Genomic DNA, 19674 nt, shown 5'->3' on the forward strand with positions numbered 1-19674 from the left:
ATTTTTAATTGATTTTTCCGTCCTTATAAGGGTTGAACTTTCAAGAAGAGGAACGAACTGAGGAAGTTCCCGTGGAGGCCACAGCGCAAAAACTTATCAGGTGTTGAAAAGACGGAAGGGAACAGTTGGTATTAGCTACTCTACGTGCTGCTAGGCCTTTGATTGCCAAACTTTTTGCGTTTTAAATTACAAACATATTAACATTTCTCTTCGCTAGCAATAGACTCCCACATTTCTCATTTCCTGTTTTTGCGCAATAGATATTCGTTTGATGTTTGTTCCTTCATTACGCAAAAGTAATACTCTGTTACCTGTTCGACGTAATTCCTTCTCCTCAGTAATATTTCTAAGAGAGGCAAGTAATTAACTAATTGCATGTAAGTTAATTCAAGTAATTGCTTTTTTTTAAACTAAAGTCTGAAAACGAAAGGTGCCTTATTCCTATGCGATGCTTGAGCTAGTTGTTTTCGAAGGAAAAAACCTCTTATTACTCTGCTGTCCGTTGGTTGCATTACACATTCATTAAGCTACAAAATAATTTACGCCTTGCTCATCATTAATGAAAGCCGCATTTTGTTTATACCAACGGACATGTTGTAATTGAGGATGCTCATGATAGCAGAGAGATCTTTGCTAGCCGAGAATTTTCTTCTGCTTTGTCGAAAGGACCGCCACGTCCTTCAGATGTGAAATCTGTTTATGCCTCGTAAAGAAATCCTCGTTGGTTTTACTGAATGGTTTCGTTGTTGTGTATACATTAAGCCATCCTCAACGCTTCTCGGAAGTCGAACAGGATTAGGCTTAATTAAATGCCTGCAATGAGAGGCGAATCTTCAATTAATGTTATTCAATGCTATAAAAGGAGTGACTTGCGAGGGAACGTAGAGATACTGACTTTTCGTTTTGGTGTGGTGGACGCCTTGATTTTAATTTCTTTGGCACTTTCACTTGTTTTGCATAGTGCTAGATTTGGCTTGAGTGAAGGATCGACACAACCTCTTTGTCGCTTCACTTATATAAATTTATTTCAGACACGTCCACTGGAGGCGGTTTTATTTTCGGGCTTTTTCTGTTGTTTTTGCTTCAGCTTTTTTCAGAAGTATTCATATCTACAAGTGTTGAGTAGAGCTTCACTTTCACAAGGGACTCCCTGATGACAAACCTCTTCTGACAATAGAATCCCTTTTCTCTAATGGTGAGAGACTTGCGCACAGATGGTAGTTTATTTCTCGCACTCCTTCTGTAAGCGCATCCTAGTATTGAAAAACAGTTAATGCATTAAGAAAAGCGTATCTCCATCAATTCTTCCGATGAGGTTCTTCTCTGTACTGAATAGAATTTTCCACATTATTTTTCCTTCACTATTCTATAATCAATCATCATTTTATTGCTCTCCAGAAACCCTATTAAATCTCAGCTTTTTAAGACCTGAATCTGCCAAACAATTAGAGATTGAAAGTCATTCAAAATATCGTCACCGCTGTAGTTTGGCATGTTTAAGAGAGAAGTTGACGTTTATTATGGAAATGATGAGTGACTGATGAGTGCCGGAAGTATTTTTGGTGAATTATGTCTCGTGATGTGGAAATGCTCTGTTTTCGATAATGCATCAAGTCTTCCATCAGGAATGAGATTATAGTTACAGCTTACTAATTTTAACCATTTCTGGCTGCCATTTCCAATACTAATTTGTCTGTTGGCATATTATTCTTTTCCTGAAATATTAATTCTTTTGTTCTCAATTTTGTTAAGCCGCTTTTTCATGGTTGACCAATTGTTACTCCCATCCCTACTTTACTTCTCTTAAACGTAGATCAGTATTCTTCCGAAACAAAAGAAGAGGAGAGAAATGCCGACTTAAAGGCACCACCAGCGCGCCAGCCTTGTGCGGCGCCGCATCTTCCAGGCCGTTTTTTGGGGCAATTAGCAAGAAATGGACGGAATCACCCTCCTCTCCATAATCTACTATCCCTTATAAGAATACTCCACCTGAGATTAGTGAGGTGATGCCTTTAGGAAGAGAGAGCATTTTGAATAATTAAAAAAAGAATTGATTGTTAATATCAAAAATTCATATAATAATTTTAAAGAAGTCGTGCTGGAAATTGACACTTGGAAAAAGCAAAAAAAAATAGAATATAGGATTTTAAATAATATACATCATCGCAACATTTTTTGACGCCTTTTCTTATCCAGGTGTGATATTTCCAGTTTTGAATCCCTGCCGTTATGTACACGTCCATGTTTAATATTTTCTGATTGCAACCTATAATAGTTAAAATTTTTTAATGTTTTATAAAACATTCTTTTGTCGCTTGCCAAAAGGCTATAAAATATTCATAGCTGGAGCAGTCAAGCGAGGAACGTTTCTATCCACACGCAGATGCAGTCACCTGTTTTCATTTCCGTTTGCGGCGTTCAACTGTACTGTTTGTTTTACAATTGCTGCCACAAAATACTGCATTAGCATGAGATTTGCAAGTTGAAATGACTGAAGTAGCATTATGAATTGGGATATCTTCATCTATACGACGTGTACATCGCTTTCAGCAGTAAGTAACATTGCGCGGTGAGAAAAAAAAAACGATAATGAATGCATGGTCGTAATGTTGCAGAGCGTCAGAGAACTGGGGAAATCTCTTAGATTTTGCATTTTTTGAATTAGAGACTATTTGCTCGACAATTTTCTCGAGTTTCTGGTTTCTTCCGTCTCGTGGAGGGTTGTAAAATTCTTTTGGTAAGCCCAGAGTTCCAGAAAATTTGTCGAACGTTTCTTCTCTTTTGTGTCCTAACATGATACTCATTACTTTGTTAAACATTATATTCGAAATTGTAAATTATGTAATTAGTAATATTTTACACTTCTTTCACGTGTTCGTCAATGTACGCCCTGTATGGATTTCACCGAATGATACCGTGGTTCCATTCTAGATGAACCTGTGTAAGCAAAATCCATAATATTTGGCGTTGTTTCCCGTTCACATACCCTTTCGAGAGACCTGAAATAGCAAGGAACGTTCTAAAGACGTAGACGCAAAGCGAAGCTATTCAGTCAAGACAGACACATCCTACCTAGGTTTGACTGTCTGTTTGTTTTCCATTATACTCGTGCTACAAGAAGTACCACAGCTTTTGTTACTGGAGGGTTTTTTTCACTGCTTTTGCTGCTTCACTTGAGCGATACTGGTATTGTGGTTTTTATACTCGAATACAAGAAGAACCGAACTTTGCAACTTTAGAACGAATTGTAGTGGTAAACAGTTTCATTTCGGAGATAAATTTAGTTTCGAGGTAACAATGATCTGGCAATGGTTTGAATATTAGAGGAAATCACCTTTTTTGGATAATACCGTACAATAGTTGGGCGACAATGTCTAACAATTTAAAAGGAATCCAAGACTTTTTGTTTTTGTTACGGCCCGTTTTCTGGTGCAGTAGCCCATATTTCGTGCATAGCGGGAGATGATTAGATGGATTCCACATTATTTTCGTGTTTTTGCGGCATTAGCTGTTTTCTTGTTTCTAATATGTTGTCTCCGGATGGTCCTCTTTTTTGTAATCATTTCATTGGGCTGAGTTGCGGTTATATTATGTGAAAGCAGGCACATATCGATATCGAAAATGCGCATTCTCATTCATCGGATAGAAAAGTTGTGAAATATACTAATGGTCATTCAGTTAAATATCTGAGTCAATACAGGCAGCGTCACTTATAGAGTATAAGATTTCTGTTCATTTAAGCCTATATTGTTTTAGTTATGCAAAGTGTTGCAAAAATGCTCATCACTAGTAACCGCATCGAACTCGCGAAGTAATATAATTGCCTTCCTTTTAATTCTGAAAGGTCCTTTTTACACCGTCAACAATGTAGAACTAATTTGTAAATACATGAATTGACAAATTTGCTTTATTAATGATGGTGTTGGAGGCGGGTGCGCGTTAGGTCCCGTGCAGTTCTAAGGTGTAAGTAATTTGGGGACTGGGCTGCAGATGTGTGCTTTTTTTAAGTGCTTCTCGCTACTTAGCTATCGCGCCCAGCTTGCACAAAATCCACTAGGAACTAGTGAGGTTCCGTTCAGAACAATGTGAGTCTCACTCGATCGATCTATGAACTAAATACGGTGCCTCTACAATTGAAGAAACATGTAGGTTAAGGTGCTTGTTCAGAAATTTAACCTCATTTCACGAACGAGAACAGGTTCATCGTGGCAATTTCTGTTTTATTTTATTTTTTTTTCTGCATTTTCACTAAACTAACACTCTGTTTGTCATTTTGACCTTTAGTTTAGTTCTAGTTAGTTAGTTAGTTTAGTTTGACCTTTACCTACCTACCTTTGTTCATATTATTTTCCAATTTCTGTGCTGTGGCGTTTAAATTATACTCATGAGAAACTAAAGTATTCTTTTGCGGCTGGTATTTCTTCAAATCCTTTTCCGTTAAATATAAATTGTTTTAATTTGCTGCTAATTGCAGCATAGTTTTCCTAAACACGTATTCTCAGAAACTCTAACTGGTGGAATCACTCTTTAAGTGGTACTTTCATACTTCCACTGACTTCTGGGATTGAGAGCCGTCTTACTGCTTCTTGCGTACCTTTGTTTTCAACATTTGTTTTACAACATTTACAACGTCCTCAACAAATCATATGGGAATAGTTTACTCACTGAAATGAATGGCTATAAACTTTGAATATTTGGAGGGATTATCATTTGAAGGTGTATTTTTGGCGTTTCATATCGGGTGTAAGTGTAACTGAAGTTTTTTCTTTCCACGAAAACCATTATTTTTGGCTGCTTTTATTGTTCAGCCAGCTATTCAGCGGAAATTTGATCAATGGAACCTGCTGCAGTGAATTTTCCGTTTTGAAGTATGTTATTCATAGTTGAAGTGGCGGATGGGGTATTTTCCTAAACTAGAGACCTGGTTATTAAGATCAAAGACCTATTGTGGACACCGCCACGTTTCGCCTCATTTGCTCGTTTGTTTTTGTGGCGACTTCGTTAAAAATGCTAACGTGCCAGGAAGGTCCCGCCCTTGAGTAGATGAAATTTACAATTATCACGTTCTCGGCGCTACATAGATAGTTACGCATAAAACGCTGTGTTAATGTACGCATTGTAAACTTAGGTGAAAAAAGGACCTGCGTGCATTTTTACGTCCTCACATTTTACCCCAACACGTTTGTTTCTGAATGGTGGTCGCTTGTACAAAGTGCTAGTTCAGATTATTTAAATCCAAAATTCCCCCGAGCAGTATGCACCTTTGATTCTACTCGTCGAGACTTTTTTTAAAAAGAAATCTGACCCTCGATATCACACATCAGATTTCAGCCAGTTACCCAACTCTTCCTTACTCTTTTTTTACAGGTCTTCTTGGTCTCACTCATCTTTTTCAATGGATGATTAAAAATTTCTAGCTTCAAGCATTGAGCAATACGTTAGGAAGAAAGCGTTGGTTGGCGGGGATGATTATCTGTTTAGGCTTTCAGTTTAAGTTATTCTAATTCCGTTTTCTTCAACCTTGTCTACGTAAAAATTCATGGTTTAACCAAAATTGCAGAACTTTAAACTTAAACTTAAAAGTTAAAGGTAAAAGGTTAAACTTCGGAGTTTCAGTATTTTTATATCCTTATTTTCAAAAATTTTTTTGGCTGCCCCAACTTCTATTTTTGCAAATTTTTCTGTTTGGGTGGGTGTGAGAGTAACAGTTAGACTTTCCTCTAACTTTCCTCTCTCCTCTTTCTTTGGTTTCGATTTCCAATACTTTTTTTTGTCGAAAGCTAGGTAGTCATATTTGTTTGCATCACTCATAACAAATGAGAGATTTGGAAGAACATATAGTTGTTATTGAAATTCTTGGTGCGTTTTCTGAGGAAGTAGTCAAATTTCAATGTGGGCTTCATAATTGCAGCGAAAAGTTGAAATTACAAGTTTTTGTTCTGCTTATTTCCTTCAGCTTGCCTCAGCGGGCGACATGATTTGCTATGCATGCATGCAATGGGGCAAATAGGGTTTTCACGTTGGTCTGTGGACGATAGAAAATTAATGTTTAGTTAGTTTGTTTGGATTTGTTCGACAAATTAGTATTAATATTGAAGCACAACTAAAAAGTGTAGTTTTCTTCAAATACATGCTCTGCGAGCCTCGTAGCGAAGTTTCTGGTATTTTCACATGAATTTGGTGAGGTGTTGACTGCAAAGTAGGAGTCACCTTTTGTTTTTATTAGGGTAGTAGAGACGATTAGTGAGAAAAGAATATAACTTCTCAGAAAAATCTCAATTGTTCAGTTAATACCTATAGCGGTATCATTGTGAAGATAATTTATGACTTACATCTATCTGGTTTTGCAACTTTTCTCCTTTTATTGGAGGATTTTCGAGGACTATTCCATAGTTATGCTGAATTCCCGATTATTATCTTGCACTGACATCTTCTAATGGTCCTTTTCGAGTGGAAAGTTTTTTATTTGCTGTTGTCGAGTTCGCGTCTTTATCTCCTGTTGAATTTACATTTGAGTTCTAAATTTCTAGGTTAGATTTTCTTTTCGGCATAATTGAATTGGACGTTTATTCTAAACTGCGTTCCGTGAAAGATGACGTTGGCGCTGCCCGTTATCTTCTTTGATTCGGATGCGGACGATGTGTCCTCTAAGATCGTCCGCCGTGAATTGGTCTTCGACGACAGTCTATTTGCGCTCAACGGAGAATCGCCACCGTCCCGATCGGGATCGTTTCGTCTTTCATCGCCGCAGTCGCCTGCATTCGTAAGAGAGTTCTCGCCACTGATTCGCAATGCGAGTCTAAGAGTGAAGGAAGAACTGAAGGCGAGACTAAGCGACCCACTCAAAGAGCATATAAGTCGGTCGTTCACAAAAATGTGCCCTTCGAAAGAAGATTTGAGGAAGACAGAGACGGATGGTAGGGTTTATTGATATCAGACTGTTTGCGAAGAGGATAAGGTGTATGAAGCTAATTCTAAAGTGGACAGAATGCAAAAGTTTTTACCTTAATAAGATCATGACTAAGCAAAACAGAGACGGCCATTTATAAAATGAGAGCAGTTCCGTTAAATGTGTCACGTATATCATGGACACATTAATCATGTTTAACTTCCACATGATGTATTCGTCGGTTGAAAAGCGGCTCAGTTTCATACGTTCAAGGCTTACATGGATATCAGGCTAGTATAAAGGCAAAATTGCTGGTTTTGGTGGGAGTGAATAGAATCAAGACACTACAGGCAATATATGTTGCGGTTATTAGGCGAGCTCCGAAGTTGTTGCTTAAATTTTGGTCGAACAAAGAATGAACACAGTCTTTAACCTTTTCGCAATATATGTGAAGAGTGGGTCATTTACTGTATAAATAAAGAGGATTTTTCTATTGCATACGGAAAAGGGAATCTCAGGACAGGGCTACCGGTGAAGAAAAAAGCCAAGGTGAGATCTGAGAAAGTTAAGGTTTTTGATTCCAAACTCTTGTTTTTCAAGATTTTTTAGAACAAGAGAAATGTAACGAAACTACACTTTTTCTGGGTTCACAAAGTATAACATCGTAGTGAAAAAAGACCCTCAGAAATACATATATATTAGGTATAATACATATATATTAGGTTGGTGCAAAAGAAATGCAGGTTTTTCTACCTAAAATCTAAATTAGTATAACTCAGATCTAACAAAATTTATTTAATCAAAGTAATCTCCATTACAATTAACGCACTTTTACCAACGAGAAACGAGCTTCTTAATGTCAATATCATAAAAGTCTGGTGTTTTGGAAGCGATGAACTCATCGAAGGCAGTTTCTGCATCGTTTTGGTTTCTGAGGTGTTTCTCCCGCAAGAAGTTATCACAGTGCTTGAAAAAGTGAAAGTCAGTAGGCGAAAGGTCTGGCGAGTATGGTGGATGATCCAGAGTTTCATAGTTCAACTCATGCAGCTTTTGCCGTGTGATCAATGAGACGTGAGGTCTAGCGCTGTCATGAAGTAGGATTGCTCCCTTTCTATTGATCAATGCCATAAAGTCATAAACTTTTTGGTGCAGCAGTTTCTGGTGCATTTCGTCGATTTGCTGGCAGTACTTTTTTGCTGTAATTGTTTCACCCGGGTTCAGAAAGGTATAGTGGATCATACCCGCTGCAGACCACCAAACCGTAACCATAATCTTCTTTTGGCGAGTTTTCGGCTTTGGGTGATGTCGTGGAGCTTCTTTTTGGTCCAGCCACTGGGCAGATCGTCGCCTGTTGTCATAAAGTATCCATTTCTCATCGCAAGTCACAATCCATTCGAGAAATGGGTCGTTTTCATTGCACAAAAGATGGGCCGACGATATCTCAAAACGACGATTCTTCTGACTCTCGGTCAATTCATGTGGAACCCCCTTGTCAAGCTTCTTGGTCATACCAATTTGTTTCAAATGGCGAACAACTGTAGTGTGATCGACGTTGAGCTCCTTGGCAATATCTCGTGTGGTTTTGTTTGGGTCAGCCTCGACTGTCGCCTTCAATAAGTCGTTATCAAGTGGTTTGTCTTCGAGGCTGGTGTTGCCGGCACGAAACTTTTGGAACCAACGTTCTGCTGTGCATTCGTTGATACTTCCCTGGCCCCATTCTTCGTTGATATTTCGAGCGGTTTGAGCGGCAGTCCGGCCCAGTTTGAACTCCTAGAAGTAAATTTGACGAAAATTGCGATTAGACATCTGAAAATGAAAACCAAATTATTTTTATAGTAAGCGACTTGAATTAAATTCCATATAGATATTTAGAAAACTCATATAATAAGCTTACCAACAATGTATAATACCTCGTAAAAAAGCCTTAGTTTATCAAAAAAAAAAAGTGTTGAAACTAATAAAGCAAAAATAAACCTGCACTTCTTTTGCACCAACCTAATATATATATAGCCAAATCTTGGCATCAAGAGATTATAATTAACTGAAAAATGCCAACACTACTCGAGGACGAATTCATGTGATCTTATTTTTCAGCAGACGATGACACATCTAGCAGCGGTGAGGAGGACGACCCAGAGTTAAGGGAATTAGAGGAAAGAGACAATATTGTGCTGAAATATGAAAGGGTGAGGTCTTTGGTAATATGTTCATTGTTCAAATAGTATCACGTTTGTCAGCTCTTCGCATGAGCGACTCATACGTAAGTTACATTAAATGTTGACGACATTGTCCGACAGTCGGATGTAGTCGGACATTCGGGCGTTCGGCGTGCAAACAAATATGCGTGGTCGTAGATACGCAGAAAAAAATCGCCAATGTGTTAAAGCAGATGATCAACCCTATTCTTTTTTGTCACAAAGAGCGATTGTCTACGTTTTTTTCATAGGGTCCCGAATCGAAGGATATCGATCCGTGGGAGAATCCTGAGTTTGACGTGTACGCCAAAATGGATCGTTTTGGCTTCGTACAGTGAGTTGTTAAGTTTTTTTTTTTCTTGAACATATGAACGTGATTATTTTCGTTTCCTCTTAAGTAAAAATCCTGAAGAAGCAACAGAAGAAGAACGTGAGAATCGCCGCCGCGTGGAAAAAGAAGTGAGGCGGGTAAACAAATGGTTAGCCATGGAAGCAGTAAGTTGTTTCATCTTCCCCTTTCTACATACCTAATTATTCCTTCCTTTTTGCCATTCCTTTTTGGTTTGATATTTTTCTGTTTATCGAACTCATTGTTCTTGCATCTTTTGATTAAAAAAAATTAGCGACATTTTCATAAATGAGGAAGAAACCATTCTCTATTACATATTGAAAGTTTCTTTTATATCTTCCTTCTCAATGATCTATTAGAGATCTCCTATTCAAATTATATTTAAATTATATTTAAATACACTAGGATGTGTCTCTTGAGAATTTAAATTTATTCCTGGGATTGGCATAATCGTAGACCTGTTTCTAGGCATGGAAAAAAGGTCGAATCCCCAAAAAATTAGAAGAACGAACATGGAAAGAAATTCCGGAGAAGCTGCGTATGAAGGTGAACTCTTTAGAATCCATTTCGTTGCTTTTTTCCTTTCAAAATCACTATACGTCTTTCTCTTTTCTATCGATGTTTCACGCATTCTTCCTCATTTTGCGATCCTTTCGAAAATTGGACCTCTAAATGATCCTTTTTTCAAATCCGCCTTCTTTCAAATCTTTCAACTCAATATCTATGTTCTTTATTGGAAAATCCATATTAGGACTTTTCTTAAACTCTCTGAGCTGTTGAGTCTTTTTTTCTCCATTTTTAAACCTTTCCTATGCGTCTCCCTTCATTCATTGTTCTTCAGTAATCCCAGCCATATGCGCTATCATAGTAATCTATGCTCTTATTGTACTCTTATGCTATTATTGGCTTTGGTATTCTAACACAGTATATGGCGGTAGGAGCGTTGGTTCTAGATTTGGCCACGACTTCTTGGTGCAGCAGAAATGAAAGAGGCTCGACCAGACGTTTACCAACAGTTGTTGATAAGAGCTCGACTGGTCTCAAAGGATATCAAACAAATTGATCTGGACATCAACAGGACCTATAGGGATCATATTTCGTTTAGGAGGCGTTATGATGTTAAGTGGGTGTCTAGTGTTGTATTTTGATTAGTACTGTAATTCTTATGCATGCTGTGACATTGTGAGATTTTAGGCAACAGTCCCTTTTGAATGTCCTTGCGGCATATTCCATGTACAATACAGAGGTCGGGTACTGTCAAGGTTTGTAGCTTACTTCCACTAATTAGGAGTGTTCCTACCGCCATCCGTTTTGTAGGAATGAGTCAAATAGCTGCTCTTTTTCTAATGTACCTAGACGAAGAAGACACATTTTGGTGTATTCATGCTCTGATGGTGGGCAAGAAACATACTATGCATGGTAAGCGTCTGGTTAACAAAACACATTTCTTCTTTATTGTGTATTGACATTTTAGGATTCTTTGTTCCTGGTTTTCCAAAACTATCGCGTTTCGAGGCTCATTTCAAGAAAGTGCTCAAAAAGTATCGGCCACGGGTGTACAAGCATTTAGTAGGCTCCTTCCTTTTAATATTTGTTCGCTTACTCTGAATTTTTGTACGAATGGTTTCGATTCTCTCTTCTTCTTCACTTATATCTGTAATAATTCACCCTTACCTTTCATACAGAATGTTCGTATTTTAGGAGAAAAACGATATTCCTTATATTTACCTCACCAAATGGTGGTTTGGATGTTTTCTGGATCGGGTGCCGTTCTCGTTAGCTCTAAGGTAAAGATTAGCCTTCATTTGTTAAAAGCATCACCCCACGAATCTGAGGTGGTGCAGATTTCAGGTGGAGTATTCTTATAAGGGATAGTAGATTATGGAGAGGAGGGTGATTCCGTCTATTTCTTCCTAATTGCCCCAAAAAACGGCCCGTAAGATGCGGCGCCGCACAAGGCTGGCGCGCTCCAATCGAACTCCTTGTAGGAAATAGTGCGTCAGAACGCCCGAATCCGTATCTTCCGGGCCATTTTTTACGGCAATTAAGAAGAAATGGACGGAATCACTCTCCTCTCCATAATCTGCTATGCCGTATACGAATACTCCACCTGAAATCCTTACCATCCCCGATTCGTGGGGCGTTGCCTTTAACCTAACCCTTAACCTTAACGTTTGCGCTCCGCCCAACCCCGCCTGCGATTCGCCGAAAACCTATTCGGACCTGCACTTCTCCACCTGAAATCTGTACCACCTCAAATTCGTGGGGTGATGCCTCTAATCAAAATTCTTTGACTTTTTTCTTTGCCGTTTTCAGAATTCTTCCCACTGCCTCAGAGCGTTTGCTTTCTTTTTTTAAACTTTCTTTTCTTTTTGTTTAAATGAACGAATGAAAATTTTATTGACTTTCAGAAGGATCGCAGTGTAATCGGATGCTTTCAGATTATGGGATGTCTACATACTAGAGGGTGATCCTATTTTACTTGCTATGGCTCTGAACATTATGAAAATGCATGAAAGTAAGTTAACGTGGTCGATTTTCTCGGTTCTGCTCCGGATTCTTTCCAACGTTGTTGGAAAACCACATTCCAGAAGCTATAAGAAAGTTGCATATGGAAAATTTCATGGATTTTATCCAAACAACACTTGCCAACAATTTTGGATACTCGGATGACGAGACAATGTTCTCATTACGAGAAGTACTGAGCAGGTTAAAGGTGGTTGTTGGAAATTGTATTAGAATTTATTCAGTTTTATGAAGAAGCGCACATTCGTAGGGTGATGGACTCCATTTTCCGCCTCCACCGAAGCCTGAAGATCTGCCAGAAGTGCCTACTAAAGCTCTCGGTCCCATACTGTCCCGACCTATTTCATCTATCCGCGAAGAACAAGAGGAAATCAAATCTCGACGAAGTCATGCAGCGTGTGAGTGGCAAGAGTTTGACAAGGTTTTTGATCAAATTTACGAGTTTTACTACAATTATTATCTTAACGGAGGTGCGGATAGTGATAGTGAGAGCGCAACGGATGCTGCTACTCTTAGTTAGCTGCTCGTTATGTGCTATTGGAGATTAGAGATGCACGGAAGTCTAGACTCCTGGAAATGCGTTTCGTGGAGTTCAGTTTTTACGCACTGAAACACTTTTTTTTAGTCTAGTTTTTACGAACTTTTCCTGGGAACATTGAAGGTACTTTTGGGCGATTCTGAGCGATTCCCCATGACTTCTGGGAATCACACACCAAGTTTATCCACTTATTAATAAAATTAGGTCCCTAGTTTGTTCATTTCTTCATAAAGTATTATCGTATTTACTAAGGCAGCGCTTGGATATCGCTAGTTATACACCGTTCATACAAGATCCTCCCCTTCTCTTGTACTGAGCGATTCCCCATGATAACTCTGCTTTGAGAAAATTGAATGATCCGCAAGCAGAGAAAGTGCGGTCTGACAAATTAGGCTTAAATGATTTTGAGCCCTGGTCAGCACAAATTCAGCAGTCTGTAGCTAGTAATACAATTTGTACGTGTAGGTTTCTGCTTGTTGTGTGATTCCAAATGCTTTCTTGGCCAAACGAAATGCGAGGGTTAGGATACCATGCACTCAAATTTGTACGTAGAAGTGAAACCTGGTTCCAGCTACTATTTTTTTTTCTTTTCAATTTTTGGGTGGTTCACATTTGTCAGGTTTTTTAAAGGCATCACCCCACGAATCTGAGGTGGTGCAGGTTTCAGGTGGAGTATTCGCATACAGGATGGGAGACTACGGAGAGAGGGGTGATTCCGTCCATTTCTTCCTAATTGCCGTAAAAAACGGCCCGGAAGATGCGGCGCCGCACAAGACTGGCGCGCTCCAATCGAACCTCTTGTACAAAATGGTGCGCCAAAACGAATGGAGCCGTATCTTCCGGGCCGTTTTTTACAGCAATTAGGAAGAAATGGACGGAATCACCCCCCTCTCCATGGTCTCCCATCCCGTATACGAACAATCCTGAAATCCGCACCACCTCAGATTCGTGGAGTGATGCCTTTAACCGCCCTTTGACTTTAGCCACCAACTGATCGAAATCTCCATAGACTTTGCCGTTGTGTCACTTTTCCAGCTTGTGGTATAGGCTTCTCTTCAGATTTGAGTGATCTTGTTTGAACTGTGCGAATAGTTTCAATTTGATTATAGGCACACACTTCGTTTAGTTAAGTACTCGGGAATTTTTTTTCCAGCTATAAATCAATATAACACTTATGTTTGTAAGCAAGACGTGGAACCATTAATGAGATGTTTGGGAAGTTTGTAACTGTTAAAAATACGGGAAAATTGCAGGCAGCTCAAGAGGCACTTTCCAGTAGATTCGCTATGGGAGCACTGGTAATTGAAACCCCCACATTTTTGATGTGGTAAAAATCGGCGTGTTTCTTCCGGTAACATTAATATTATTCAGTTGATTTTGTACTTCTTAAAAGTCTACCGGCCCATCTCTAGTCTGCAATTGCACAATAATAATTTGTTATTATACTAAACATGTATATATCTTCGAATCGTTTCTTGCAAGTTTTTATCGAATATTCGCGAATCGGTTTATGTGTTTTTCGACGTCGTGTACGCTTTTCATGTAGATGTTATGTGTTGCTTCAAAGTGGAATTGTTTTGTGCATGAACTCATTGTTGTCGCTTTATGTGTTGTGATCGCACACACGGTTTGTTATCTAATCTGCTTTACTTACCTTGTAGTAGCATATCCTTACACTAACCTTTTCTTGTGGTATGCATGCTTCCAACTTGTTTCCAGTGATGTTCGGTGTGCTTTTCCCGGACTAACCATTTGCATGGTTGTACGGTTTTATTTTAATAAATGATGTTTATTGTGCATGCACCTGTTATTTGTTGTCTTAAAATCTATAACGTTCTCCATTTTGCGAAGATCAGTGGTTTTGATGACTGTTCCCAATCAATATTTATGTCTAATAATTTTTTACGTATGCCATCTTGCTAGTGCATAAATTAAAAACTATGTTCGGTTAGACTGCAGGTGTTGAAGTTCCTATGTAACTTGAAGTGAACCAAGTAAAATGAATTTTATGAAGGAGAGTGACAATTAGTGAAGATTACTTCTTTAAGATAGTTTAATAGGCATTAGCTGCATCAGGTGATTATGCACCACTCGCTACTGCCTAATATTTCAATGATTCGCTGCAAAATCGTGGTAGAGAAGGTAAAATTGCTTTGCATTGCGGTTGTTAACAAAATTCTACACTAGACGATTGTTCCGAGAGGACCCAATACCAACTTTTTTCTACATTTCTTTCTTTCTCATTGTTGAAGAAAAAAGTTTGACAGCTTGCTTAATTGAATCTCTTGAAATAAATTGAAGCTATTTCAGCTATTGGTCGATCGCCCCATCCACGTCGAAGCCGAAAACCTATCCACTCAAGGGCACCATCGGCACCAAGTTCAAGGTAGGGCCGATCCGCTTCAGCATTGTATGCCTTTCTGGATTGTGCTAAGTTCATTTATTACCTTCTCTGTTTATTCTTAGTTAAAAGTTAAAGGGTAAAGTTTCTGGCGTTAAGCAATCCGCTCGGGATGCGCCCCCACGTTCACTTCAATTCAGAGTCGTTTGAGGTTTACGAACGTGTAATTGGCCCATACAATGACTTGCGGGGGCTAGCCGATGTGTCATGTCAGTGTTTTTATCCTCCCAGACAAGTCTGACACCAATTTATCTATATTATACTATATTTACCCGCCTTTATTCTCAGTTATTTTCCAGTAATTCCCTTCGAGCTGTATTTTGTCTCACCTTATGCAGAGTTTACGTTGAATTGACTACATTTTGCTTCTCACTTGCTTAAATATAATCAAATTTGACAGCACGGAACTATTTTGCACAGATACATTTACATAGGTTTCTTTTTTAAGGTTCCCTGTGGCAGAAGATGCCCGAGTTTCATCCTCAAGTCTTCATGAGTCCCGTCAGCTGGTCCCAAACGGCAAAGAAATCCCATTTGAAGTTAGTTATATAATGAACCCGAAGATTTTGATTGTATTTTGTGTATTTATTATGTATATGTATTTCTTCCACGCTATAGATTCCAACTCGCCGAGCGCCGTCGTTCAATAGTCAACACATTCCGCCACCAGATCCAAGACAGAATCCATCTAAAAATGGGCATGGGTTCCCAGCGCGGGTCATTGCAGACAGGTCGGGGGTATATATGACGTTGTTTATGATTTTTGCCAATAGCCGAGTAGTAATGTTCCATTTTTAGTGACGGATTTGAGCCCAGGAGATCGTCTTCAAACGCTCGTACTTCGTCGATACGTGATGAACACACGGGCAAAATGGTTACAGTGGTGCGGGGTGACGACGATGAATTTGAAGAAACAGGTCCAGCCACGGGTCGCCTTCGACGAGAAATGGAAGAAAAGTGGAAAGGGCCGAGAAGACAGCAAGCTGATCGCGTACATCAGACTTCGAACAATGTGACGATAATCACACTTGGTGACGATTCCGTAATCTGAAATGGTGCATGCACAGGCGAGCTTCTGCCAGGAACATGGTACCGGTGGTTGGGAAACAGTCTACAGATTTGTCAGGGAACTGCTGCCACTGTCCATTGCATCAAACGCGCAAAATCGAAATGCGCTTTTGCAGAAATGAGTTATGTCGGCTGAGGCTTGTCTCTTTGTTAGCTGATCAAGTTTTTATGTTCACGGGTGGGCAAGATTTTGACTAGGTATCTAGGTAATCTTGTGCAGGTTTAACTTCACATATTATTATAGTTACCAATGCTCGCTGTACTAAAGCTGACCACGTTCATTTGGAGTATATTTTTGTACCACGATAAATCAGAAGAGCGTAATAGTGGAAATCAACCTCGAAAGTGTAGAAATATGCACTCCGGTAGTGAGCATAGTCATGCAGGAACGCTCTTCTGAAAGGTTGCCGCCTCTGCGTTAAAACTTCTCTGGATATGTGAATCAAGCGAGAAAATTGATCACATAAGTCAGCTCGTAGACACTGCAGAGTTATTTCCGAATAGAAGAAAAGCATTTGTATCCGTCGTTTAGCAGACTTAGAACGAGGGGAGTGGCTTATTGTGGAACTAGCGGACCTTTTTTTTTTGTTCCTCACGATTCGCATGTATTTTTTGCATGCTGCAAACGCACCAAGTTTGCAAAACTTTCCGAAACATTTGATCTGTGATTTTCCGAAACTTAGGTGAAAACCAAAAAATTGTTCCAGAGATAAGGCCTCTGATGTTGCATGTGTGTTTTGTCTCGTCCTCTGTAACCTTCTCGGAACAATTAGTGTTAATTTTTCCTGAGATCTGTGATTTTTTTGTGTGGCTCCATGCGATGCATGAGCATCTTGCTTCGAAAATGTCAATGTTGAAGCCATGTTTAACTATTTGAGTTTGTTACTTGTTCTCTGCATTTTTTGTTCGCAGAATGAAAGCTGTTTCCAGATGTTTCCTTTGATCGAAAATTTCGACAATTTGTGTATTTTTTATATTTACTTACCTGTTTGTTTGTATATAATATGCTTGAATTGAAATTGAAAGTATTAAATAATTTAATAGATTTTGTTTCTTCAAATGATGGCTTTACGGACCACATTGGTACGTTAATCAGAAAAAATAAAAATGGTCGACTTACACACGCATGCTAGAGCTTCACGAATCCCGAATTATGGACTTGGGATTCATGTGGTTTGAAGCTAATTTTGTCGTCAATGAAGTATTTAGATCTGAAATTAGATTCACTGATGTTAAGGGTTGACAGTCATGTTAAGGGAGTAAGGTTAAGGGTTAGGTTAAAGGCATCGCCCCACCAATATGTGAGGTGCCGTAAAAAACTTCCCGGAAGATTTGGCTTCGAGCGTTCCGGGGCGCTATTTTCTACAATGAGTTCGGTTGGAGCGCGCCGCTTCTTCCGAGCCGCTTTCACGGCAGTTAGGAAGAAATGGACGGAATCACCCTCCTCTCCATAATCTACGACCCCGTATACGTATACTCCACCTGAAATCCGTACCACCTCTGATTCGTGAAGTGATGCCTTTAAGGGAGTTCTACGTAATGAGGGGAAAGGTGATCAATGCTCAAAGGCATCACCCCTCGAATCTGGGGTGGTGCGTGTTTCAGGCGGGTTATGGCTTTGCGGGGTCGTAGATTATGGGGAGAAGGCTGATTCCGTCCATTTCTTCCTAATTGCCGTAAAAAACGGCCCCAAAGATGCGGCTTGGAGCGTTCCGCGGCGCTATTTTCTGCAACGAGGTCGATTGGAGCGCGCCAGCCCTGTGCACCTGCGTCTCCTTTTAGTGCGTGATCCTTTGCCCTCTGCGGATAGAAATATCTGTATGTGGCTGGAATTTAGATCCAAACGGATCCTCTTCGACGTAACTTTGTTAGAAACCAACCGAAGAAGTTATAGTTGCATGCTAAGGTCTGTTACTGCCATTCAGCAATGGTAATCCACAAATTTCCATGGTCCTAATAGAACCTTCACTAATTCAGTTCCCCATGCTAATATGGTAGGTTGGGCTCCTTTATATTAAGATTAAGATTTAATGATACCACAAGATTTCCTATCGTTGACAGCAGATTCAGTGAGGCTTACAGTAGCATACTCGCCATTAGTAAAGTAAAGTCTGATAAAAGAATTTCTGTTCACTGTGCTGCGCCAAGTTATTGGTTGGATGTTTTCGAAGTAGAAATATTAGACCATCAGGATTGGGAGACAACCGCTCAAGACGCCAGTGCTTACGTCAGAAAACAATGCGCTCGGTATATGACCGTCTACTTTGTACTATGGATCAGAATTTCCAGCCGTTATATACTAAAGCTTATAATAATGGTTCAGGAATTGGATCGTCGTTCTTCCTCTCTCAGAGTATTTATTCTTGAGCTTATTCCGCATAAACCCGATATCACGCTGATATCCAGCGTTCGGAAACGCTGGATCAATAGACTTTACCGGCTTTTTTTATTGTTGACACGGGTACTCGTCTCTATTTCCCACATATCGTTACCAGTTGGATTTTTTTAAAATCAATGTTCAGGTGTTATTCGTCGAGAGGATGTTCCTGTGATGATCGGTCCTGCTCAGTACTGTACTGTAGAAGGTGGTGGGGGCTCCTGGCCATTTGCTAAGTGGATAATGATTTTCTACGGACTCTCTGCTACCACTGGTAAGTTCAGTTTGAAATCTGTGCACTTTCCTGAATTACAACAAAGTCATGTGGAGTTCCAATTTTTAACATTTATTGCTTAGTGTTTTTTATTTCTTCGAAGTGTTGGATGGTTTTGTGTTTTCTGGATATTCTGAGCTTCCCTGCTTATCACATAGGCTTTGAGCATGCCTCAAAGTGTCGTTCTGAAGTAGTTAAGCTAAATGTATTAATTATACGGTAATGTGTCGCTACAATACTCGTTAAAGGCATCACCCACGGATCTGGAGTGTACGGATTTCCGGTGGAATATTCGTAAACGGGACCGTAGATTATTGAGAGAAGGGTGATTCCGTCCATTTCTTCTTAATTGCCGTAGAAAACGGCCCGGAAGATACGGCTTCGAGCGTTCCGGCGCACTATTTCCCACAAAGAGTTCGATTGGAGCGCACCAGCCTTGTGTGCGCGTGCATCTTCCGGGCCGTTTTTTACGGCAATTAGGAAGAAATGGACGGAATCACCCCCCTTCTCTATAATCTACTATGCCGTATACGAGTACTGAACTTGAAATCCGCACCACTTCAGATTCGTGTTATGCTGCCTTTAAAATTCACCAGGGGCCTGAGAGGCCCATATTTCTCTTCAGTTCCTCACCTCATTTTAGGGGGTCATACTGTCTTTCTTCTTTAACTGTTAGTAACATTCTGGCGGTTTCTTCCGTCTCTTTGAATGTAGGTATCATTATTGATCACCCAGTTGTCTTATGAATTGAGTTTAATATTCAAGGCATAATTTTTATCAGCAATCAAGACATAAAATAGTGCTGACAACATAATTTATACAATTTTCCCGTTGATTATTCTTAGACCATTATTTACTTATTACTACTTTTACTTACTACTACTTATTTAACTATCATCGACATGTTCGGAAAGCCTTCTTTATCTTAGAAACTAAGGAGGACCTCTACAACAATGTCTGCTTTTCCCTACACTGTTACCTTCAAGAAGAAGTGTGCAAACATCCTAGAAAAGTTCACAATTTCTATTTTCTCTTTTCATATCCATATCCTACCTAT

General features: G+C 39.5%; 1 protein-coding gene across 3 annotated transcripts in view; it reads left to right on the forward strand.

Annotated features, from left to right (window-relative positions):
- Positions 1-15949, forward strand: part of RB195_016433 (uncharacterized protein) — a gene marked incomplete at both ends in the record, with an annotated part of 36155 nt that extends 20206 nt beyond the window's left edge. Inside the window, 16 exons of one of the 3 annotated variants that reach the window (XM_064182971.1) lie at positions 8984-9075; positions 9336-9418; positions 9483-9579; positions 9902-9979; positions 10387-10556; positions 10628-10695; positions 10751-10852; positions 10908-11002; positions 11135-11220; positions 11875-11951; positions 12025-12149; positions 12210-12357; positions 14808-14883; positions 15347-15437; positions 15517-15629; positions 15697-15949. In XM_064182971.1, the coding sequence (XP_064038850.1) occupies positions 8984-9075; positions 9336-9418; positions 9483-9579; positions 9902-9979; positions 10387-10556; positions 10628-10695; positions 10751-10852; positions 10908-11002; positions 11135-11220; positions 11875-11951; positions 12025-12149; positions 12210-12357; positions 14808-14883; positions 15347-15437; positions 15517-15629; positions 15697-15949 (1754 nt within the window). Of the gene's footprint in view, positions 1-8983; positions 9076-9335; positions 9419-9482; positions 9580-9901; positions 9980-10386; positions 10557-10627; positions 10696-10750; positions 10853-10907; positions 11003-11134; positions 11221-11874; positions 11952-12024; positions 12150-12209; positions 12358-13750; positions 13777-14279; positions 14356-14807; positions 14884-15346; positions 15438-15516; positions 15630-15696 lie in introns of those variants that run through there. The other 2 variants (XM_064182969.1, XM_064182970.1) reach the window with 2 other exon arrangements.
- Positions 15950-19674: the final 3725 nt, after the last annotated feature.

This window comes from Necator americanus, chromosome II (genome assembly GCF_031761385.1).
Source record: "Necator americanus strain Aroian chromosome II, whole genome shotgun sequence".
Lineage (NCBI taxonomy): Eukaryota > Metazoa > Nematoda > Chromadorea > Rhabditida > Ancylostomatidae > Necator > Necator americanus.